The sequence below is a fragment of the Diadema antillarum genome, unplaced genomic scaffold (genome assembly GCF_040938485.1).
Source record: "Diadema antillarum isolate AM-2024a unplaced genomic scaffold, OU_Dant_1.0 seq00000893_RagTag, whole genome shotgun sequence".
Classification (NCBI taxonomy): domain Eukaryota; kingdom Metazoa; phylum Echinodermata; class Echinoidea; order Diadematoida; family Diadematidae; genus Diadema; species Diadema antillarum.
In genome coordinates this window covers 766,722-793,371 of record NW_027271756.1, presented here as the reverse complement: position 1 = coordinate 793,371, position 26,650 = coordinate 766,722, and the positions used below count along the sequence as shown (strand labels likewise).

General features: G+C 40.0%; 1 protein-coding gene across 1 annotated transcript in view; it reads right to left on the bottom strand.

Moving 5' to 3' along the window:
- LOC139740980 (carotenoid-cleaving dioxygenase, mitochondrial-like) overlaps positions 1–17,894 on the bottom strand; it is a 32,751-nt gene extending 14,857 nt beyond the window's left edge. Inside the window, exons 1-6 of the mRNA XM_071651564.1 lie at positions 17,825–17,894; positions 13,800–13,870; positions 11,707–11,857; positions 9,441–9,693; positions 8,899–9,044; positions 6,011–6,461 (exon numbers count right to left, since the gene is read on the bottom strand). Of these exons, the coding sequence (XP_071507665.1) occupies positions 6,011–6,461; positions 8,899–9,044; positions 9,441–9,693; positions 11,707–11,857; positions 13,800–13,870; positions 17,825–17,862 (1,110 nt within the window). The 5' untranslated portion in view covers positions 17,863–17,894. The remainder of the gene's footprint in view (positions 1–6,010; positions 6,462–8,898; positions 9,045–9,440; positions 9,694–11,706; positions 11,858–13,799; positions 13,871–17,824) is intronic.
- Positions 17,895–26,650: the final 8,756 nt, after the last annotated feature.

The following is a 26,650-nucleotide window of genomic DNA, read 5'->3' as shown; positions in this document are numbered from 1 at the left end:
AAAAAAAAAATGAAAATGAAAATGAGAATGAAATAAATCAAATCAAATCAATTCAAAATTCAGAAGGTTCGCTATTCCGAAGGTTCGTTATTCCGAAGGTTCGTTGATCAGAAACACGCAAATTCCCTATACCTTGAGGTTCATTAATCCGAATATTTGTGGCGTTATTCCGGAGATTCGTTAATCCGAAAATGAAATTCGGGAATAACGAACCTTCGGAATAACGAGCTATGACCTACTTAGTAGCACGTAAGGGACTATCACAATTTGCTGAAGGTCCCAAAGAACGCATTTAAGAGAAGAAAACGAATCACGTTTTACTTCCAAATCCGTAGTAAAGAGTAACTTTACACTTCATTAAGACATTGTAAGATAATGATTAATCTTCTCTTCTTTGTTTGCCAGTACAGTAGCGCTTTCTATTCATTAAAAAACAGCAGTCGCCATTCAGAGAGGGACGCCTCGGGACGCATGATGACGCACATTCTGCAGAAAGCAAAATAAAATGTGACGAATTGTATGCTGTGGCAAAGGACATCCAGTCGCTGGTAATCCAGAATGCGTCCGGCATGCAGGCATTCTCTACTTCATTCCCGGTCCACGCATTCTGCCTGCACTGAGAATGCCCTATTGTTACTCCCCTCAGCCTTGTGAATAGAGGCATTCCGTCGTATTCCAAAATGGGGATTATAAAATCCTCTATTCAAGGCGTCCGGAATGCGTCCGAGAATGCAGACGCGTGACTGAAACCATTCATTCACGAAGAATGATAGCGGCCTCGTGCACCTCTATACGATCGTCTTTGCGTATCCGGGCAATTACCCCGAGAGGGCAATTACCCCCCGGCTAAATACTGGTTAGTGGTAAGCTTAGAGTAACGATTAGGGTTAGGGTTAGGGTTAGGGTTAGGAGTTTGAGTTAGGGATAGGATTAGGATTAGGATTAGGGCCAGGGGAAGGGTGCGGGGTAATTGCCCAGGGGGTAATTGCCCTAGACCCTCGTCTTTGACCTTCAAAAGAACGACACGCCGCCCTGTTGCGTTGTGAGAAAGAAAAGTCGCGCCATATTATACACGTTGTATTTCAGTTTCAGTGTGAAAAAAAAAATGAGTAAAAGTGTCTCTGGAAACGGATTTCTAACATAGAGATTTTGTTTTTGTTCGATTTTTCTGTATGTTGGTTAGTTTGTTTTTTACGACATAATACTCGTCGCCTAAAGTTGCGTTTCGTACATTCGTATTTTTTCTTGCCAGAATGAGACGCCAACCCTGTTGCTAGGAGGTATACCTACCAGGTATACCGTCAGGTCTCGACACTAGCGGTGGCCCGGGGCCATCAAAAAACGCACGTCGGGCACCAAAATTTCATATATGAAGATTTTGGTGGTATGGACCGATCGGGCCACCAAGAAAAGTCGGATGTTTGCCTTTATACTTTTGGAAATGAACAGCGCTAACAATCGACTCCGTAAGATGCTAAAATAAATGTCGGATATTTGTTTTTATTTTCGAGAAATGAATAACGGTAATATTCGACTTTGTATGATACTAAAATTAATGTCGGGTGTTTGCTTATACTTTTGGAAATGAATACAGTAAGAGTTGGCTTCCTAAGGTGCTAAAATTTATGTCAGATATTTGATTTTGCGTTCGGAAATGAATAAAGATAACATTCGGCTCTGGTAGATGCTGAAATAAATGTCGCATGTTTGCTTTGACGTTCGGAAATGAATAATAAAAAAAAAATTCAACTCCGTATACGATGAAAGTTAAATGCCGGATGTTTGCTTTTACGTTCGAAAGTAAATAGAATTAACAGTCAGCTCCGGAAGATGCTAAAATGAATGTCGAATGATCCCTTTGACGTTCGGAAATGAATAACAATAATATTCAACTCCGTACGACGATGAAATAAATGTCTGATATTTGCTTTTATGTTCGAATCTGTAGCAATAACATTTACCGCCGAAAGATGCTAAAATAGATGTCAGATATTTGTTTTTAATTTTGGGAAATTAATAACGGTAATATTTGACTTTGTACGATACTAAAATAAATGTCGGATGTTTTCTTATACTTTTGGAAATGAATAACGGTAAGATTCAGCTCCGTACGGTGCTAAAAGTAATGTCGAGTATTTGATTTTGCGTTGGGAAATGAATAAGGATATCATTCGGCTGTGGAAGATGCTGAAATGAATATTGCACGTTTGCTTTGACGTTGAGAAATGAATAATAATGATATTCAACTCCGTACGATGGTAAAATAAATACCGGATGTTTGCTTTTATGTTCGAAAGTAAATAGCAATAACATTCGGCCCCGGAAGATGCTAAAATAAATGTGGAATGTTTCCTTTAACTTTCGGAAATTAATAACGATATTATTCAACTCCGTACGATGATAAAATAGATGTCTGATGTTTGCTTTTATGTTCGAAAGTAAATAGCAATAACATTTGGCTCCGGAAGATGCTAAAATAAATGTCGAATGTTTGCTTTAACGTTCGGAAATGAATAACGATAATATTCAACTCCGTACGATGATAAAATAAATGTCACATGTTTGCTTTTACGTTCGAAAGTAAATAGCAATAACATGCAGCTCCGGAACATGCTAGAATACATGTCGAATAATTTTCCTATCTGTAATTTGTCCGTTTGCTTCATGGTTGTGAGGGTAGCTCGTTAGCCACGCTGGTCTGTAATTTCATACACAGCCCTGTCTCTTTAAAAACGCTTTGTAATACATTATAGGTCCTGCAGTATAAGATCAGTAACTTGTAATCATTCGTAGTGACGTAGAATGCGTCTGTATTGTAGCAACAGCACTGATTTTCATATTATTATTTATATCAGATCCATTCTATTTGATCCAAATCCGGTTAATTTCACATGATCGGCATTTGATGACAATTTATGGAACTGTGCAAAAGTATAGGAGACAACATGCTTAGCAGACGATTCCTCCTTTTGATTCCCCTCTCCCTGTCTCATTCCCTCTCAGCTCACTTTGATCTTTCCTCTCCCCAGCCCACCCGACAAAGAAGAAGTTCGGTACAATACAAAAACAAAACTATAAAAACTAAAACTAAAACAAACAAACAAAGGAACATGTGCTAGCTGAATAAATGGGATACCTATGCCCCAGCCAGGCCAAGCTTGTGGAAATTTCCATGAAAGCAGAGTGGATCAATCAATAAGTTACAGTAGTGTTGGCTGCCAGCAAAGGAATGCGCGTATGCATTCCTTCACACCCCACCCGTGTTGTAAACCACGTGTAGATATCAATTAGACAGTCTGACCTGGGAGTGGGAGTGCAGGGACATGTCTCTAGCACTAGTCTTGAGTAAAAGCCCCTTTTGAGTTCCTGTAAACGTCATATGATACTGTTTTGTCTTTCTTTTCGCCTTAAAAAAAAAGCATATAGCGAACAGACCTCACCTCCCTGATATCACAAATGTTCACGTAGCCATGCAAAAGGATTGATTTATCCCTTCTAGGCGAAAACTGAATTAAATGTCCTTTGATAGAAAATTCGAAATCTAGCATGCCTGGATAAAGACTACCGTGGTACCTTCGCAATGTACCAGGCCAGCTAGCTAGAGCCACATGTTCGATCGTTGAGAGTTAGCAAAGGAAGCAAAACGGTGAGCTAGTAGCGGCATGTACGTATACAAAATGCACCTCATTGGTGAAAGCGTGGGGCTGATCGAATGCATTCTAGAAGACAAAGGCTGTGAACCCTGGCAAATTAATCCTGTTGGTAGTGTTACCGTTAGGTTTTAACAGACAATAGAGAGATTAGACAAAGTCACCTCATTGTTGATGCATTCTCAGTTTCATTCCGGAATGCCCGGCTTATTTCTTAAGCTGAGCATTCCCAGGCGACGGCCGGAATGGGTATAGAATGTGCGCATTCTCGAGTGCATGCCACTGAGATAAAAGGTATTCCGAACGCATTCTGGAATACCAACGAGTGGATGTCTGTTGTTGGGACCAGGGCTCGCTGTCCCTGTGAGAGATTTGACTTGCAACTGCAAATAAGTAATAGTTTTGCCTGAAACTTTGCGCTGAATTAGAAACAAACGCAAATTGGCATTGGATTAGTCAAGGTTGCGTTCGATATTTTCCCTACGAAATCGAGCGTCCGCTTAGCAATGAACTTGCTTGCAATAAAATGCAAATTTGCGTACGGCTCGCTCTCGGGCGGGAACTTGCATTTGTTGATGCTTTACCTCTCACAACTACTGAAATTTCCCAAGCTCAGTGCTTAGATTATGTGCACTATACCACACGCTATAACACATAATACTTTATGCGTATCGGGGATTTTCGGATCGATATCGGGAGTTGTAGCGAACGAGTAGCGCGAAACGGTAGATTCGCGATTTTTGTAAGCATCGGGCAGCAATTCTACCTTCATACTTAATGCCGAATTTGGTTCGAAACTGCACTGCTGAGGAGCTGAATCATGTCAGAATTCATTTCTGTAACCTAGAAAATCAGTAAGTGTAATTTTCAGGTCCGAAACAGTGCGTGGCCCCAAACCCTCCTATTGCCGATGGCTTCTCCGCTTTGTCTGCTAGTAATATGTAGCACTTTCTATTCCATTTGATTAGTGAAGGTTGCGTTCGATATTTGCCTACGGAATCACGCTTCCTTTTAGCAATGAACTTCCTTGCGTTTAAATGAAAATTTACGTACGGTGCGGGGACTTGCATTTGATGTTTTAGCTCTAACAAGTCACAGCTGTGCCTGTGACTTGTTAGAGCTAATTCTCGAGCCCAGGGCGCAGATTGTGTGCCCAAGTATACTCGGACGCTGCACTACGTACACGCACGCGTATCGGGGATTCGGATAATGAGTAGCGAGCGAGTAGCGCGAATTAAACGGTAAACTCGCGATTTTTTTAAGCATCAAGCAATAGTATATTTATGGCATTTCTTCCTTAATACTAATTGCCGAATTTGGTTCGCAGTTGCATTGCTGAGGAGTTGAATCATGTCACAATTTATTTCTGTAACCTAAAATACATTTGCACATGTATCAGTAAGTGTAATTTTCATGTCAAAACAGTGCGTGGCCCCAAATCCTGGATTGCCGATGGCTTCTCCGCTTAGCACTAGTAGTAGCACTTTAGCTTTCTATTCATTACGAAACAATAGTCTCCATTCAACGAGGGACGCCTCGAGACGCATCGGGACGCATCGGGAGGGTAGAGGGAATTCGGAAGGAGCTTATTTTGCGGACGCAGCGAGACGGCCACCAGGTAAGCTCCTTTTCGTACATGCAACGGTCCATTTGTGAGGGCTCGTCTTTTACAAGACCTTGGGAGTTAGCCGACGCTTTGCGACGCTCGGCGGCGCCCGCCGACACGCAGTCTAAACTAGTGACTGTACGCCGTCGCTAACCGTCGCTGGGTGTCCTTTGACGTCGGAAATTGAAAGAAATTTGCAGAAGCGTCGCACCGCGTCGCTCGCCGTCCCTAGTTTACCAGGTGCGCCTTACTATAATTGTATCGTAAGAAATGTTAAACTCAAGATTAATATTTTTGTTTAATGTGTAAAATTTTCATTCTGTGTATAACTGTGTGTGCGTTTGCAATGTGTGTCAATATTTTTTAAACATAATTTTGATGTTAATAATACGTTATCCACTTGGTACATGTTATAGGACTTGGCTTCATAAAAGGCTCTGCCTTCCTGTCAAGTTCCTAATGCTTCATAATTTCTGATATTGATGTTTATATTTTGTATCTGTTGCAGGCAGATCAGTAGCTTTATGTATGCTTGACGACATGAATCTGAATGTACTTGTATTCTATTTAATGTGCATTTTCTGTGTTTTCTGATTGTTTCTATGGTTTTTATGAACTATCAAATAAAATAAATGTTAATCAATAATGCTAAATACTATTCCTTACTAAATTATTATTACACTATTACAATTCAAAAAATTATCTAAAACAAACACTGTTCAATTCGTTCAAAAGAGGAAAAGAAATTGGTTACCTCTACATTCAAGGGAAGAATAAATCTCTTGCATCGCTCCCCTAAATCTAACACTTCAATTTCCCGCAGGGACTTGAGATAGAGCCGTTGGATGATCTCGGCATCTTTGTAGGCACACATGTCCAGCACGAGGTGTTCGTCCTTCTCGTAGGCGTTGATCTGGTGGAAAAAGAAGAGCGGCTCGGAGACGTACTTAGTCGAGACTCGCTGGAAATCGGACCGCCGCACGACGTGGAAGCGGGTCGGCTTGTCCGCGTGAAACTCCAGCGTGTCGGAGAGGCCGTAGCCCATGACCGGCATGGATGCCAGTTTCAACAGGTTGACGTAGAGGGGCTGCTCCACCAGCACAAAGTAGTTTGGCGTCATGAAGAAGCTGTGCGAGTAGGACGGGTGGGTCTCTGTGCAGGGTATGCTGAGGGCAACAGAAGCTTTCTTCAGGATCGGTTCACCGGCAGTGCCCTCTGAGATCAAAAAAAGGTAGCGACAAAACCACATTTTAGAGATGAAGATTAACCAATCGTGTTGTGAGGAAGTTTGGCCTCAGAAATTATCATCTTATCATGAATAGATTGCCAACTGCATATCTGATATTGGAGGAAGATCGTATAGAACTGGTTAAATTAATTCAATCTGCACAAAATAAAAAAGAAATTTATAAACCTTTGCCAATTTCAGACACTGTGATTTTAATCATAAATCTAGCCTTAAAGAGGCATTAATCCTTATTATTCTGTAACAAAAAGAAATATATTCAAATCAATGTATTCTTGTATCAATTTTTTTTTTTAATTGCAACAGATTAGCAAACTGCCTTTCATTAACAAAAATAAGCACAGATTCTTCAGTTTTCAGTAGTAGCCATAATTAATCTTGGGCATACAAACTCGGGTTGGACTAGAACAATTGATCTTCTGACTACTGGACAGGCATTGTATCCACTAGACTACTACGGATTAGAACCAGCACTGGCTGTTAGGCAGAAGCTTGGTGGTTTAGTGGATATGAAGCCTGTGTAGTAATCAGGACTATTTGGTTCGAGTATCTAAGTACTCAAGTATGTATGCCCATGACCTTTTTTTTTTATCATGGCTACTATCCAAACACTGAATAATCAGTGTTTAGTTATGTTGATGAAGGGAAAGCTGTCAATCAATTGCAATTCAGAAAGTATGAATTTATCTACATGTACATGTAAACATGAACAACACATGGCTCAAATGATAGAGAATACATATTTTCCTCATAAAATGCTAACAGTGAATTTCAATATTATAACACAGATACAACACCAAACTATGGAAATACGTAGACCACTGCTGAATAGCAACGGGTTAAATCTCTGCACAGGCATACCTATTCAGTGCATTGTAGTTTATACAAGATTTATGTGCACAGAGTCAAGAAGAACACTGAAATTAATGTCTCTCAACTTGACAAACACAAAAAATTTGATTTTTTTTTAAAACATAAAAAATATAATTGGTCTTTATGTTCATCAACACAGGTGAGAACATGTAATATTTCAGTTACAAAGTAAGATGGTTTGTCAATTTACCACATACAATCTGTATTGCATGTGAGGTAGAGGGAACAAAACGGCATGTAATGAGTTCCTTTCCTTCACAAATATACACATACAGAAGATGAATTAAATGTTGAAACACAAATGTATGCAAAATGTTGTTGCTTACATAAGAATTTCAGATGACATAACAATGCATCTGATCCCCACATTTTGACTTATTGTACATCAATGATCAGAGTGGAAAGTATATGAGTCATCTTGGTGGCTACGCAAAAGAGTGTATGAAAGGATACGTTGGGATCACTTTCGATGTGGGATAAACAAAAAGACACAAACCCAAACAACAACTGTGCCACCATCTTCAAGTGATGACAGACGTTAACCCGTTCAGGACGGGCTGATTTTGCCACAACACGCATTATTCCCACAGACGCCTGCCCAAGTATACTCGGGGACTAGTCTTCAACGGGTTGATACTGTCTTTTGTGAGTCAGATATCCCTTCACTTATTTTGCTAACCTTCAATGGGGCCTAGTTTGAGGCTAAACACATGTGTGAGCACCCAGTGTATTACAACTAATAGTATATCTCACAGGGCAATCTGATCTTACAACTGTCCTTTTTTTTCGCAAGATCCTAACCACTGAAAATCCACACAATGAGCAATGCTTCGGGAAGGACACAAATTTGTGGCAGTATCTATTAAAGGTAAAACATAGTTCTGGTACTCCTGCAGAACTGCCAACTTTCACTACACAATGTACACGTATAATTATGCCTTTAAGAAATGTGTGGAATAACGCTGATAAACAAGATATTTGTTGGGTAACGACGAAAATGCGAAATAAAGGTTCACTGCACTCACAATCTCAGAACTTAACTGATCGGGGTCAGGCTAACTTGGACTTGGGGACAACTCGTCTTTACTTTGACGGCGGGGCCAAGTTGTCACTTTGGATTGTACAGAGTTGTACTATGGGAGCGCTTCTCGTTCTGGCTGGTCACAGTTATGGGCTGAGTTGAAACAACGCGCGCATCAAAGAACCTGGTGCGCATACAAAATGAATGTGTGCCATTGTATAGAATATGGCGATCACAAACCGCATGTAAATTGTCTGAAATAGGGCGAGTTGTCCCTGAGACCGAGTTAGCCTGGATCTTTCTGGAATAAAAGACGGTATACTGACATTTATAATTCTACACTTTTGTTCTCAAAATACTCCAAATCAACTCAATATCCCAGCAAATCACATCAGTCAAGTAAGTTTCTTGGTAGACTCTTCCAATATATTGCAAGCAAATATGAAAGGGTGCAAGACGGGTTCTCAAACCCTTACCAGAACTATGTTTTCACTTTAAGTGTCTACCTTCTTTAGCAGGGGGTATCTTGATGATGTTGTAGGTGGACCTCGCCTTGAAGTTCAGCCCCAGATTGTAGATGGTCTCATCCTTTGTCTGGTGAGGATGTGCCGTTCCCGTGAAGACCGAGATTATCTTTGATACGTCTATCTGTTTCCAAGACATGAATAGGATAATGTTGTCAAATTTTAGCTTGTCAGGTAATGGAAATGAATTGCAGCACAAATTGTCATCTGGTACTCGTGAAATTGGCACCTCTGAATTTCATTGCATATCTTACATCAAACAAAAAGTAAATTGGAAGTGGTTGAACATAATCAGAGATAAATTTACCCCCAAAAAAGCCAATTTGAGAAAGAAATAGAAAATTAAATTTAATCTTACCATCCAACCATAATATTGCTTTAAAATAGAATCATGACATTTCAATGTAAGTCTCTACATTCGTAGGATTTCTCAGGAACCTCAGTCCAGAATATTAAGTCTCTACATTTGTAGGATTTCTCAGGAACCTCGGTCCAGAATATTACGGATGATATTACTCACCGTTTGCTCTTTTTCCAGCGTTTCCGGGTTCACCTTCTGGATCATCGGCGTCTCCGTGAAGACGTACACCTCATCTCCCGACCGCATCCAGTTCACGTTGCAGTTATCTGTGAACTTCAAGCGCGAGAGGAATGTCGACATCATGCGGCTGAAGATGTTCAGGCAGGGGTCGGGGAACCCGGCCGTTCCGAACTCAGTGTAGATGATTCTGTTCTCCTTCATGGCTGACCTGTAGGCATCGCTGTCCAAGAATCTGCAAACAATCGAGTTTTTAGGCAAAATCGAAGGCATTATCCCTTGTGACCACAGACAAACAATGTGCTAGCTGCACACAATTTGTGAGGAAAGTGATCTCCCTCTCCCCCTCTCTCCAACATATATGTATATATAAATATAATATATATATATATATGTGACCCGCGACAACGGTTTCAGGCAAAAGTCGCAAGAGCAAATTCCCTCCTAGGCGGGGTACAAAGATTTTGACCATTATTTTTATCGATTTAGGTTTTTTGCAGAAATCGAATCTTTGATATGCTTTCTACATCTACACTAAATTTCATAGCATAAGACTAAGTTTTTCCTATCGAAAATGGAATTTTAAGCACCCTATGTTGGATCGCACTCATCAGTTTCGAGCTTCCTTCGAACGCCGCGCCAATATCTTCAGCGTTGCTACGGCGCAGGGTCTCGCACGCGATTGGCTGGTGCGTCGCATACATTTACATAATTTGGCTTTCGGAGACACCAGTTGCATGCGTTTGGGGAATGCTTTGTCCACGCGTGCACGATTACATGCTCCATTGTTCTTGCTATAGTGGTTTATATACGCTCGCTCTGTAGTGCGTGCTCTTCGTTTGGCTTTCTATCCAAACTATTCTACCACAATGTTCGACAACTGAAGTGAAACAAAAATCATGTAGCATGACATAATCGTGTGAAAAGAAAACTAAATATTCTCAAATTTGTCTACTTGTACATGTAGTAAAAATTATGACAGCAGCAGACTGACTCAATGGAAGGTAGATGAGAGGAAAGGAGCGGTCACATGTGACCAATTATATTCAAATACTACACATCAAGATCGCACGAAAATAACGAGTCGTGTTTGTTTGTTTGTTTGTTTTAATTTAATGAGCACCACCGAACAAAGCAACATATGCATGTCTTGTAAAGGCAAAACAAACAGGAAGCGTGACCCTTGCCAGCACTAGCAATTTTCTGCTTTCAAAAGGCACCACAATGAAAACGCGATTTGTAAATGTGTGGATTCGTCACCGCTCCTGTTACGTGCACACGGCCATGGCATGTGGATGCCATTGCGTAATGCATGCACCATACAGAGTCATGTACATTGTACATGTACACCATACGTGCAATTATCGTATTTGCCATCTTGAAAGACGTACTGGTAAACAAACCCGAGCGAAATGCATTGTTTATCGGCTCCATACGCTGAGCTCCGAGGAAGGTGCCCGGGAAATTTGAATCTCTCAGTGAGCCAATCAGAAGGCGATGTGGTTGCTAGAGGCGGAGCTTACATGTAACATCGATTGGAACCTTCGTACGGATGGGTGATTCTCCCCTCGCATCGCCGCTCGGACATTGTCTTTGAGAAAGAGGTGAATCTTCAAAGCCTGTTTTCTCGCAATTTTGTCAGGCTAACAACTTAAAAAGTGCATTTTATTTCTCTTTCTATGCCCACTTATGGTGCCAAAGAACACAAGTGTTTTATATCCATGCAAAGCTTAGGAAATGGGCAATGAGATTCAGTGAAAAAATGAATTTTCAAAATCCCCGACTTTTGCCTGAAACCGTTGTCGCCGGTCACATATATATATATATATATATATATATATACATACATATATGATACATACTAGATAGATGGATAGATAGATTGTACAAATGTAGATAGATAGATGGATAGAAATTCATGAACTGCAATATCCAATCTGCAATACAACGTAGGTTAGGATTCATGTATCCATATAGAAGGAACACAAGTACTCATTTAAAGGCATGATACACTAACATTGAAAATTACTAAAAAACTTATACACCGTTATTGATTTGTTCATTAATTTCTTTTGTCTTCTGCACATGACAGAAAAAACAATTTGTTGAGATCACACTAAGCTTTCTACAAGCTGCTTGCAATGTGGTACATAGCTGAGAAAATGACAATCAACAATGTGTTAAGAGAAGGTGGGCTACGTAAAGTGATTTTATTGGGCAGGTTAGTACGGCATGGAAGAATCCACACCTGTTCATGTAAGAGACTTTGCCGTCGTTGAAGGTGAAGCGATGTAAGAGGGCCTGGCCATCAAACATATGGCGGTACTTCTGGTCCCCAAATTCATAGCGGCCCGGACCAGTTCGCAGCAGACTACCACTCAGCCACTTGGGAATGTGTCCTGTACAGTAGATGATTTAGAAAAAAAAAAAAAATGTTAACAGTGAAATCGATGTTGAAATCTGAGCAAATATAGAAACATCCAATTTTTAGCTTGGCATGAATTAAATGTACGGATAAGATAGATAAGGCATTTGTTCTGTTTTCTTCAAAGCCTTCACATGTCCCACTGAGCTGAATGGGAAGGAGAATGACAAGTGATGCTGTCTTTGGGCCACATTTTCAATTTTGCTGAAAAAGTAAGAATACTTTCTTATGTCATTCTTGTATTCATCTCATTACCCCCAACACTCAGATACACCCACTAGAGATAGAGAGACAGAGATGGAGAAAGGGGGGGGGGGGGAGAGGAAAGAGGGAGAGGTACTATGCGTGTACAGAACAACGAGCCCACATATATACACATGCATGCTGGGATGCCATACCTCCTGCAGTCGGCCGTACTACTCTAAGCGCTAATGCTATTGTGTGGTTATTGGCAGCACAATTAATGAATGTGGCACATTTGGCCGACAGCAGAGTGTACACTCATCAACCCGGAACATTGCTGAGCATAGTTTGCTCACATTATAACCAAATTGTACCCAGCTACAAAGGCCAGAAATTTACACGTGACAGCTATATATACAAGAGAACATATAGCAAGTTCATGTGTGAACACAAATCGCCTTCTTTGCAGATCTGCCTACTTGTACATGCGTAGAGAGATAGTACTGGTACACCACATTACAGGTGCAGGTTAAAAAGAACAATACATGTCATGTACAGTTGAACCTCTCTTATCCGGCCTCCCTTTATCCGGATCTCTCTATTATACGGACGCATTCTCGCCGTGATTTTTTTTTAAAAAATAATTACGGGAGGAAAGGGGGATTCCCAACTCCTTGAGAACTCCTACACAAACACACATGAATTACATATTACTTCCAACATGATTAACATACACTGTACATTACATCAAATTTCCTTCCAAATTGCTTACCTTCAGACATTTTAACATCCCCAAACATCCCCAAATCATTGCAAGAACATAGACACAAGATTATGCGCTTGAGTCCTCTCACATGTAACAATGAAAAGGCTGCAGTATACACATTACTACATGTGGTACTACAATGGGCTACATCAGTACATGTGTATGTATATGCACATGTATAAAGCATTGAGTCTCCCGTATCCGGCCAAATCCCTTATCCGGATGAGCCCCGGCCCCGACTTGTCCGGATACAAGAGGTTCAACTGTAATTTGATATACCTCTTTGCTTTAAATACAAACATGAAAATAGTAGTCGTTTTATATTTTGGTATTGTAACTTCAAATGGACAATTCAAATGACCTTCACATGATTTAAAAGATGCAGATGGGATCTTTTTCCCTTCATCCTACCCCTTTTTTTTCTTCCTTTCTTCTACTCTTCCCTTCAAGTACATGTAGGTCACTTTAACTCTGCAAACTCCATTGATTTGTGACAAGCACATCAAGCTGTTATCAACCCACTGAGGACAAGCTGATTTTGCTTCAACGCACGTTTCTCATAGACACCTGCCCAAGTATACTCAGGACTAGTCCTCAACGAGTTAAGCTGAAGCGCTTCTGTTCGTTCAGTGATTTGCTGATCAGCTGTTTTTTCTCTCTTTTGCATGTACACACACACACACACACACACACAAATTATATTCCAAGCGAATCACTTGATTTGTACTTTGATTCACGAGCGTATGATGATAATATGGTCGCCAATAAATCTAATCAAATCAAATCAAATCAAATCAGATTAAGGTCTTTTTTAAGAAGACGAGCAACCAATAAAACATTTACACTAGAGGAGGAGAAAGAGTCAAAGTCAAACTTTCAAGGGGCAATGGCAGAATAATGCAACCATATAATATAATTCCAAACAGTCAAACCTCAATAAAATAGGGGCAGAACCCAGACACCTTACCTTTCACGGTCGTTTCAACACCATCAGGAAAGTCTTCAGACACAGACACACACAGAGCTTCCGGCAGAATTCTAATTATAAAAGAGAGGAAAAGGTGGAAAGGATTTTCTGCATTGGTTGCCTATTCATATGGAAGAGTTATACAGTTACAAACAAAAACATACCAAAACTGATAATGAACATTGGCACCTCCTCCCCCACCAGCCCCCCCCCAAAAAAAAACCACCATACACACACACACACACACACACACGCACACACACACACACATAAACACAACACCACTATACCAAACTAAACAGATCCAACAGTCGAACGAAATCAAAGTATTACTGAAAACTTTGATAATCAATGCAAGAATTAGGAAATTATAACAATCAATAACTACATTTACTGGTAAATAACTTGGATATGTGAAGCCATTTAACTGTAAGTCCTTGGGTATTTTTGGTAAGACAAAAATGGTTCTTGCATTAAATCCTTGATTTGTCAATGATTTTCTTTCTTCGAATGTCTCCTGTGAATTTGATGATGATGACAAGCACATTCTTGAAATACAGAGACTTGTTATAAATCTTTAAAGAAATCACAGAGAAAATGTATCTTTGCTGTAAAAACTGGGAGGAGGTGAAAATCATGTAAACAATAAAAATGTTCATACTTCATGCATGGTTGGCCATCTTTACAGCAACTCGGAATAGTACCTAATGTGGAACAAATTATGTTTGTATAATGTCTAAAGATTCTGCAAAATTTAAATTGTCAAAATGTGAATGCCTATGAAGTGAGTCACAAATTATATGTTGTATTTGATGGCCAAAAAAAAGAAAAAATAATAACTGTGCAATGGAGCTGGTAGTATTAATTACACACAGTGAAGTCAGCTGAAATGAAATTCATATTGGTTCAAAGCAAAGTGCAAAGTTCATTTAATAAGTACTAACAGAACCACAGTGTACATTTTTTCACCCTTGAGATTGAATTTCTTCTTCGGAGCTGCTCTCAAACCTCTCAAATGGTGTTTTTAGTTGGAAGGAATATCACAGTATTTCAGATAAATCATACAACAGCGTCTCCCGCAGTTTATACTTTGCCTCCGGTTTACAGCAATTAATAATACATATTTAAGATGCATGATATCATGAGATATATCAAGAGATTTAAACTCATCAGAGGTCTGTGCATGAAAAGACATCAACACAGATAAAAAAAGTACCCTCTTCCATGTGCGTATGATGTCTACCAACCCCCCCCCCCCCCACCCAAGTTTCATGTGCTCACTCCTTGATCACATGAAGGCATTTATATCCATTACTACCAGTGTATTCCAGAATGCACTTTTAGTAGGGATACAAAACATATATATCCATAAAACATGGCCTGTCTTTACTATGTCACATGGATTTCTTCGTCTTCTGGTTGGAGTACAGTCCTCCATAAATGGTGTAAATTATCTTATAGTCTTACAAGTACTCGTTGCCTGGTCTTGGTGATTTTTTTTTTTCTTTCTTTTCGGCGATGGGGGGGGGGGGGGACACTTCGATCAGGTTAGTACCCTGCTTTTGTGATGAATGAATAAAGCAGGATCTTTTATGTGCATGGTCAGGTGTGACTCTCATACAAGATAAACGACCTCCATTTCATGTCCTATTCGGTGGACATTGTGAGTGTTTTGCCCCTTACTAGAGGGAAAGGCATGATAATGCAGATATCATTGCTCAGCAAGACTCACTGGGTATTGAATCAGGCTCTTCAACCCCCGAGCCATTTGAATGCAAGGCAGACACACTACCGACTGAGCCACCTCACCGCCCTTCGGAACCAGATCAGACTAGACTATAGATATTATGTACATAACAAGAGGGATGATTACCTGGAAGTGCGGTATGTAAACATGTATGTTGGGGCATGGCAAAAAAGTATGCTTGTACCCTTGAATGCACTGTACGACTGTAGGTATGTGAAATGTGGAGCTGTACTTGGTTGACCTCGTTGAAATTAATTGGCTGGCAGCAATATAAATGAAAATGACCTGTCAGCCTGCATTTAAAGGGATAGTAGCCTATAGTATAGTTGAAGAGAGGATTCAACTTTTTAACGTTTTGTGAGATATTTAGAAACCACTCTATAATGTTAATGAGCATACAAATATAAGGGAAATTGAAAGCTTATTTGATGAAAATCAGTTTTGAAATGACTGAGATATATCCAAATTTAACAAGGTAAAACAAAGAGATCCTGATAAAAGTTGTGGCCTAGCTGTTGCATTTTATCAGGATCACTTTTTGGATATATACCCTCATCCACTTCAAGACCAATTTTCATCACATAAACTGAATTCATCTAGAAATTACTCTATGTTCTTCCATATTTCATATTGGAGGTTTACACGATTTCACAAAAAGTTGGAAACCTGCAGCCCCATCTAAACCAAAACTGTACCATCCCTTTAAACCACAGTTCCATACTTACATGGAGCTGTAGGACCTCACAACATTTCTAAGAATAACCTGACTACAGCCAACAAACACAAATAAAGTGACCAATTCAACAATAACAGCAAAAATGGCTTTGACAGAAAAGGTAATATTACAGGCAGATCGAGTCATCTCACTCAGCAAGCTGTTTTCTGTGAAAGAGATAACAAGATCTGGGCAGACTAAATTAACTATCAAAAAAAAAAAAAACTAAACAAACAAACAAACATACAGTACAGTAAAAAAAAAATGAAACCATCACATGAAAGTCATAACCATGGCTGGAGTCACACATAACAATATTGAGATATACATTTATCTCCGAAATCACTCATGCCGGCAGGTTAAAAAAAAAAAAGAATGTCAAGAAATCAATTTTGTTTAATATACTGGCTTTAATATATACAAAGACATTACATAATGAGTTTGTTTGTTTTTTTATGTGTGTGAAGAAATTAAATCATCCCAATGACTCTCAAGTGGAAAAACATTCAAGTAAAGCTCGAGGCAAAATCAGACCTCAACATGATGTGTTGAGCAAAAGTGAAGTTAAAGTCCACTGACAAATGTTATGGTATAATTATTTACAGACAATTAAGCACACTTGCACTTCATGTCTGGGTTATAAAACATGTAACAGGCATGACAGGGGTGGATCCAGGAATTCCGTAATACTGTAGGGGAGGCACCTTTACAAAATTAAAGGGGGGGGGGGGGCGCACGTGTCCTTCCCCAGTATTTTATCTTTTTATTTCTTTTGTTTTAACAAACGATAATGAGGGGGTGCGCCCCGTGTGCCCCCCTCTGGATCTGCCACTGACTGCGTAAAGCTTAAAAATCTACGTCTTTTCCACAATTAATTCACTTATGGTTTCCATCTCACTCATTCTAATGATCAGTGATATTTAGCATACTTTAAGTTTCTGCTTTAAGGGTGTGTGCAGTTCTGGTCGAGGGGAGGATTTAGCTTTTAACGTTTTGCGAAATATTAAAAAACCACTCTATAATGAGATGTCAAAGAGCATGCAATTCTAAGGGGTATCAAAACTTTATTTGATGAAAATCGGTTTTGAAATGGCTGAGATATCTAAAAACAATGTGAAACAAAGAGATCCTATTAAAAGGTGTGGCCTGTTGTCTTTTATTATTATCACTTTTTTGGATATCTCAGCCATTTGAAAACCAATTTTCATCAAATAAACATTGAATCCTTGTTAATTTACATGCTCTGTCATATTTCATAAGAGGTTTTTCATGATCTCACGTAGGAATGTTCAAAACATGAATCCCCGCCTCAACCAGTACTGTACAGTCCCTATAATAGTATAACATCACATACACGGCGTGACAATCGATTGACATGCAACATACCAGGACCATTCAGGTAATACAGTTTGGTGACTCTTACAACAGTCTGCTCACCAACCGTGACAGCGACGGTGTTTACATTATTAAAGCGACATGTTCACGACCCGGCGAGTGGAAATACTCCTCCGTCGGCTTTATAAATTATTACAACATGGGCAGTGAATTGTCTTATTTCTTTACCTGTCTGAGCTAGACGTCGCTGAATTTCCAGTAGCCATTGTTTTAAAGGAGCAGCAACCTAGTCGAGCTGGCGAAGAACGACACGGGACGAATACAAGATTGTATGAGAGTAGAGTGCGAACGAGTATTGAGCCGGCGGAGAGCGGGGAGACTTTCGGCCACATCAACGTAAGCTCCCCGTATCCTTCGATCCACGTCCCTGGGTATTGAGCTGCGATACTGCTATCTCAAAATCAATCGAGACGAGGCTAGCTGGAGCCTGGATGCATCGCATTATCAGCTCATCATCATAGTCCAGACTACACCTCCCTGGGAATCGTTAGATTACGCTAAAATAGTGAGGGACTGTTGGCTTTCTTTAAAGCAAATGTAGACCCCGAATGGCTGGTGATCGCGACAAACGCTGGTTGAATACAGAGAATAGTGATCCCATTACATCCAGGCCAGGATCAGCTGACACGCACCGGACCGTTACAAGTTACTGTACATGTAGTAATGGCAAGTAATGGTACACAAAGTGCACCACGCGGCACCAGCGAGATAGGGTCAACAAGAAGGGGCGGGGAGAGGGAGGGGAGGGGGAGGGGAGAGGGTGGGAAGAGGGAGGGGAGGGGGAGGGGAGAGGGAGGGGAGGGGGAGGGGAGGGGGAGGGGAGGGGGAGGGGAGAGAGAGGGGAGAGGGAGGGGAGGGGAGGGACTGAATGAGTAACATCTTTGACTTTACCGGGATTATCTGGGTATCAAGTTTGGATACCGTGACTGCAATCATGGAGCTACGTAGCTCCATGCTGCAATCAAGCACCTAGGAAAAATACGTCTCCGAAAATGGGCGCTTAGGCCCTGGGAAGGGGATATACATTTATTTATTTATTTATTTATTTATTGCAATTCTTTATCCAGAGTAGCCTGATCAGCATGAGATATATAAACAGGATAAACTATTACATTTCAAAACAGTATAAAGTAATCACACACATCAAGTATATAAATAAAATAATATCATACAATCATACAGATTTAAAATAGACTAACTGCCGGTCTTCCTCAGGGCTCTGTTTTCGTAAAAATCCATGAAACATGAACAACAACATCCACAACGGTAACAACACCAACAATAAGAAAACAATTTGTTTAAAAATAGATAATTGTGGCAGATCAGCACGGGACACGTAATACAGTCAAATATAAAAATGAAGTGAACGCACATGTACAAACACCTGGAAACACGATAAGACAAAATAACATCTAGAAAAAGGAAAGGAAATGATTCGGTATTTCCTATTAGGCGGCTGCAACTCATCCCGCTGTTCTACCGCGAGGTAATGTGTGTTATAAACAGGGGTCCCATTGATTATCAGTACAAGGTTTTTAATTGCCCTCAACACACTTTACAATCAGTTCATTCAATCATGCAACATCTGCTCCTCACAGGAATAAAATATTTGCTTCCTTTCAATATTGTGGCCGAAGCGCATGTACGTTATAGAAAAGATGGGAGAATAGAGATGATGAGATGCTCCAAGAATGGGTGCTCAACAATTGATCGGGGACAGGGATTAAGCACCCCTTTTATGTGTGTTTAAGGTGGTATTTAAATGATGCTATGCTATTTGTGAAGCGGGCAGGTTCGGGGAGTCTGTTCCAATTTTCTGAGCCTGCATAAACAAAAGATTTTTGATAAAAGGCTGTACGACATTTCGGGAGTCTTAAAAGGAGTTTATCTGTACTACGGGTTACTTTTGACGACACATCGTCGACAAATGAGAATTTCTCATACAGTATAGCAGGAGATAGTTTATATACACATTTGTACATCAAACAGCAGGAGGACCTATGAAAAATTTGATGTAACTGGGGCCAACTCAGTTTTCTGAAGACCTCCTCAGAGCGGGTTTCCCATGAACAATTCGCTATCATGTATGCTGCTCTCTTATGCAGCCTGTTTAAAATATCATAGTTAGATTCTGATCTGCCAGACCATACATTGCAGCAATATAATATGTGGGGTATTATGTAACCCCAGTATAATTTCATCAATTGAGAATCATTAAGGCAGTATTTAATTCTCCCGATAAGCCCTAATTTTTGTTTCATTGTTGCTGCTACAAACTCAATATGTTTCTTAAAATCTAAATAATGATCAATTATTACACCAAGACATTTTACTTCATTCAGGCATTCCAATACATGCCCATTCATATCAATTGATAGATATTGATCAGGGATAGAGTTCAATCTTTGTCTTGACCCAAGTAACATTACTTTCGTTTTCTTTAAATTCAAAATTAGCCTGTTTCTTCTTATCCATACTTGGGTTTCATTTAATGCCTGGGTGAGTTTACTCTCTACTTCTTCTTTAGATTTTCCTGGTACTGACACGGTTGTGTCATCAGCATACATGTAAATTGAAGCACTTGTAACATAATGTGGAAGGTCATTTATAAATAATGAGAACAAAGTGGGGGCTAGAATGGAGCCCTGTGAGACACCTATGTTAGCTTCCTTTGTTGAGGATATTCCTTTACCAACTGAAACAAACTGTTTGCGGTTTCTTAGATACGATGCAAACCATTTCACACTGTGTGCAGTACAACCGCATGTTTTAAGTTTAGCTAACAAAATAGAGTGATCTACGGTGTCAAATGCACGGCGCAAATCAATGAAAGCAATTCCGTTCATATTCCCTTGGTCTACGTGGCGGGACCATTCGTCAACCATACAAAGTAAAGCAATCTCACAGGAGTGGTTTGGACGAAATCCAAACTGATTTGGTGATAATATATCATTTGTTATCAAATACTTAAGGAAGTTCGAAGCAACAGCTTTTTCAATAATTTTTGAGAGCACGGAAAGAATTGCTATCGGTCTATAATTTTCCACACAATGTTTATCAGCTGACTTTGGAATTGGTTGAACTCTTGCTATTTTCCAGTCTGATGGATACACTCCTGCAGCGAGTGATAAATTTAGTATATGCACCAGTGTACCTATAACATTAGGAGCATTGATTAATCGTTTAAGGAGTTTGACCGATATATCATCATATCCTGTAGCTTTCTTGCATGGAAATTCATTTATCATTTTTACAACAAAGTCTTGTGAAACAACGGGTAAATCATACGTGATATCTTTCTCTGCATAATTGTTGTAATGTGATGATACAACTGACGGAGAGGTTTCATCATCATTAATTTCTTGTACTAGATCGTTAACAGAATCAATAAAATGATTATTAAAACATTCTGCAACATCGTTGGGTTCGGAGAAATCTTTTCCATTTACCGTCAGAGTTATATTTTTGTTTCCTTGTTTATTGGTGATACTCTTTAACACTTTCCATATTGCGTTAGAGTTTGACTGATCACTATTTATAAGAGCTTCCATATAATGAAATTTTGCTTTTTTTAGTTCACATTTCACAGCTTTTTTCAGTGATTTGTATTCAATCCAGTGAGATTGGGAAAAGGTTTTCCTAGCCTTTTTATGAAAATGATCACGACGGTTCATTAAGGCAATGATTTCTCCGGTAATCCAAGGGCATGGATTATTTCTCAGCCGTTTCCTTTTATATGGGATGTGCTCATTGACAGTTTTCATTAGTAGGGTGTACCAAAGTTTCCATGCTTCATTTGTTTCACACATACTGTAAATAATGCTGAAGTTTTCCTCAGACAGAGCCTTATAAAACTCTTCACTGTTTAAGTTTTTGTAATCTCTCCATACAATGGTATTTTCAACTGAGTTGGGGCTCTCATCCCCATACACCGTGAACACTAAATAATGATCACTAAATGACGTAGTAAAAACTCCTGAAATACTGTGATTATCTGGATCAGTGCAAAATATCAAATCAATAATAGATTTGGAAGAATGTGTTATGCGAGTTGGGATGTCGACCAATTGATAAAATAAAAATCCTGACATTATCAACTGCAGATTATTTGAGGTACTATCATTCCTGGATGGGGTCATATCACAGTTGAAATCACCAACTATAATAACATCATTGTGCATTTGAGTTACAATATTGCCTACCATATCACTTAATGAATCGAAAAACTCTGGAGATGAATTTGGCGGTCTATAGACAACACATACAGCCAATGGCTTACCACCTTTTATTACTGTTTGTATACAGATTGCTTCAATATCACCTTCAACATTGTTAACACTTTTAATAACCAAAGTATTGCTAACATACATGTGTATATGGCTACACCTCCGCCATGTCTGTTACGATCTTTGCGGATGATCTTGTAATCATTTATATCAATCTCGGAGTCAGCAATTGTATTATCACATTTGGACTCACTTATGGCAATAATATCAAATGGATTATTTTTTAGACTGAATCTTAGTTCATCAATCTTTGCCGGAAGAGAATTAATATTGATATGTCCTATTTTAAGACCACGACCAGGGATACGAGGGAAGGATCCTTCCTCAAGCTCGTAATATTTACATGAAAACTCAGATTCTACTTTTGTTTGTTCAGTGGAAGAGATTCGATTGGTGTTTTCTACATTGGTCTCTGGTTCAGCAGCCTGTGAGTGGTTTGTAAGCTGTCTATCCAATCTCGGGGGAATACCCGTCCTCTTGGTCGCGTCCACTGACGGCCCGTGATGTGAAAATGTGAAGCCTGGTCTCTAGCGGCGTTGGCGTAGGAGAGGTGCTGTTGCCAATTTCCTTGTTTATCCTGCTGGAATTGCTGTTGTTGCTGTTGTTGGTGCGACCTTGTGTTGGTGATATTCCACTGATGCGTTTCATTCCGGAGGTGCGCGATGATGTTTGTGGCAAAGACGCGGGTTCCAACAGCATTCAGATGGACGCCATCTCTGTTGATATGCGGATCGGGGCTGATGTTGTCGTTTGCAATGATATCCCATTTGCGCTGATTGGCTAAAACTTTGAGCTCATTGTTGACGGCGTTGATTTTCTGAGACATCTCTCGTGATTCGTTTTTGCGATGAATGATGGTTGACACAGTGATTTTCGTCGAGGGGCTATTTTCGATGACTTCATCTGCGAGGGACGAGATTTTGGCAATGATCTCGTCGGCTCCGTCGTCCACGATGTTGTTCGTCCCTAAGTGCAGAATCATCTCCTTGGGACTTAGAGAGCACGCGTTAGACAGAACGACATCTGAGGCGCTCTCGATCTTAGCTCCCGGGATGGTTTTACACCGGATCCTGCGTGTTTTGGACAGTTTTGATGGCTTTATTGCTTTGACCATAGAATCACCAATTATCATCACATCGACGATTTCCGGGCGTTGATCAGACACCTGGGATTTGGTGTTCATTGTGGCATAACGGGCGCGGTGCTTTTCTCTGTAGTCGTGTAGTTGTCGTTGAAGTTTGTCATCCGTTGAAAGCGAGGGTTGCGAATCCAGGTGGTCAGCTCCCTCCTCAGGTAGGGGCTGCTTGCCGGCTGTATTGTTTGCTGAGTTGGAGTGATTGTGAGACAGGCTCTGGGCGGGATTTTTGTTGCATGACACAAAAGCATCTACTTTCTGGTTCAGCGCGTTCATTTGTTCTCGAAGAGCAGAGAGTGACTCCACGATACATGTATGGGTAGAGGTAGAAAGTTGGGTTTGAGGGTGGTCACACTTGTATACAGCGACAGGGCTGTGTATAGTTAGAGGGACCGGGTGAGATGGTTCAGCCAAAGGCCGGCGCCACGTTTTTAAAAGTGGGGAGGGGGGCAGTTTTATCACTTCTGGTGCCACTTCCGGGTTTCAGCACCTAACAAGCAAAAACAACAACATCAACAAAACACACAAAAAAGTGGGGGGCTATACCAAGTGGTTAGATTAGACCCTATGTATTCCTATGTATCGTGAAAAAAAGGAGCCCCCCCCCCCCCGGGGGGGGGGGGGCAGGGGGGCTCCCCACTTTTTGTGCACCATACAAAGGAATACATAAGGTGTCATCACTTTGGCCCCCCTTTTTTTTTCAACCCGGAAGTACGTAAGTGGCTCTAAAAAGAAATAGATAGAGATCTTGAAGTGTGAGAGCGGTAAGTCAAGTGGAAGGGGAGAGATGAGCTGAGGACTTTTTTATTTTTTTGCTTGTTAGCTCATGAAACCCGGAAGTGGGTCCCCCCCCCCCCCCCACACACACACACACTTTTGAAAACGCTCCGCCAGCCCTGCAATTAATGACATGTGGCTTGGGGTCGAAGCCCAACATGAGTCTTGCTGAGAAGGACACCAGAGTGTAACCCGGTGAAGTGATCCGACCTATGCTATCCCCCCCCCCCATGTGTGCACTAACACACCTGCCCGCTTGCTTCTGTGTGGACAGTTATATAAATGTAGGCCTATTTCAGAGGAAGAAGAAGGCGTCAGGTGAGAAAGAGAATGGCATTAAGTTGCCACTGTGTTCTAGACAACTGAACACCCTCTTCATTCTCAACCGACGACTATGGGCTGAGGTGAGAGACGATGGGAAAAGGTCACCTAACCTTCTCGAATTTCCAGGAAATTTCTTGAAAGAAACAAAGAAGAGAGCATCATGAACAACCACTTTTGAAGCAGACTGAGAGAGGGCAAGACATAGGCCGCCAGCGGAACATGACATTATTATCATGTACCGCCATATTACCCCACTAAGGCCAATAATACCCAAGGCTGATTAAGCGCAGTCGATTGAAATAAAATTAAGATCTCCTTTTAAGACCTACGTCCTGCCGATTTAGGAGTATGCTACTAACTGATTGGGACCCATACACACATTATCCAGGTCATGTCTACATCAACATGCTGGACGTACAACTCTCATTGTCATGACAAGCTATCCCAACACATCAAGCGTGTTCTTCACGACTGAAAAAATTGCGGTGGTCATCATCGGAAGATAATTATGCTGTACAAAATACCACCACCGAACATAATCTCTTGTGTATAGGTGTCAAGATGCACCCCAAATCCCTCTCCTTAACCCAAGGGGGGTCATGACTGGGATTTGGCCCTTCCTTGTAATGTCAGACCCAGTATCAACATTTATAAGTCATTAATTTTTTTTGCCACAATAAATGGACTACATTAACAATGGAATGGACTTCCACAAGACGCCACCGCGGCCAGTATATACCATCGACGCCTTCCTGCGTCATTATCGAGACGCAGTGATGATAGTGATAGCCCAGCAAACACTATTGATTTTTACTTTTATCTTTTTTTTTCCATTGATGAACTTACTATTCTTTTTTATAAAATTGGTTTTATCCACCCCCAAAAATCCAAATGTAAGTTAATTAAAGTTATCAAGAAGACAAATAACTGCAACGTGCTACGATGATAGACGTCGTATAGATGTAAATTTTCGATGGGAATTTTTGTTTGTTTGTTTGTTTGTTGGTCTGTTGATCTTTTTGTCCTGCTAGCTTGTTTCTGTGTGTGACCCGTGGCTCTCAGCCATCATATCAGCGGTCAACTAAAGTCGTATGTGCTAGAGAAGACGTGTTAGTTGCTAAAAATATCCCCTCCCCACCAAAACAAAAACGAAAATCAACAACTTATATACATGTAAGTTCACACCACTATCATGTCAAAGTCCTCATCGTCGTAAAGCTATACCACTGATTTCGTATCATACAGTAATTCGAGCAAAACTGGTAAAGCTGTGGAATAGAATGAAACAAAAGGATATGAAATAGAGTCAGAAACTGCTTCTCTGTGTATTTAGATTCGGAATATCGAATTTCAGAATAATTATTGCGGGATGCAGCGACTGGGCAGGCGCAATGTAATTATTCCCAGGAACAATGGTTGCAGGTAGCGCCCTCTATCACCGAAACACAGCATATTGAAGTGAGTCGCAGGTACGTTTCACCGTTTGTTGTCGCGTTGATTTCTGATATAAACGTGAGCATGAATAATGATAACGATGATAATGTTATAATGATGACAATGATTAAAAATTACATAGAGACAAATATGATAATGACGATACTGCTACTACTAATAATTATAGTCATAACCATTATTATGATTATAACAAGGATTTTATTTCCCGAACGATACGAATAAAGTATCGATAGCGAAATGAGAAGTGATAGCAATATTAAAGCCAATGAGTTGTTAAAACCAATAAGTATTACTGATGAAAAGAATATCCGCAACAAATTTTCAGAGCGGACTGTTACGATAAAGAAAAAATTAAAAAGGTATAATCAATATGTAAGGGCCTATCATATGAACATTTTCCAATTAATTTACCATAAAAAAAAAAATCTAATGTTTCTAATAGTAATTTCAATCCAAAGTAATATGTTGCGAAATACTTTACTTCCTTGGTTCAACAACATGCAACAAAATTATGCATTTCAGCCAACTTTCATACATAATACAGGCTTACACATAAAGTTGTCACACCAACATGATAGATCACAACCACTTGCAGTAGACATAAGTCATGTAGTATTTCACACCATTTCCATTTCCATTGATCACAGTGTTTAATCATAACTACGGAGTAATTCAATCAATATTAAAAAAAAGTCAACAACATCATCGACAACAGTGACAAAAAGCAAACAACTTATTCAAGACAAAGGGATTTTTCCAGTGGTATCCAGTGGTATCAACTAGTAAGTTTCTATAGGAAGATATTGTGTTCTGGGTTTTTGTTTTTTTTCTCATGTCAGAAAATGAAACTCGACAGGGGTAAAATTTGATATCCACTGACTTTAAACCAATACTTCACAATAATCTGCATAGTCATAAATAGTAGGCGTACGACACAAAATCAATATTAATAAACAGACGCAAAAATGCATGGAAAACATGTGTGAATACATGCATGTGACGTAATCAATAACACTT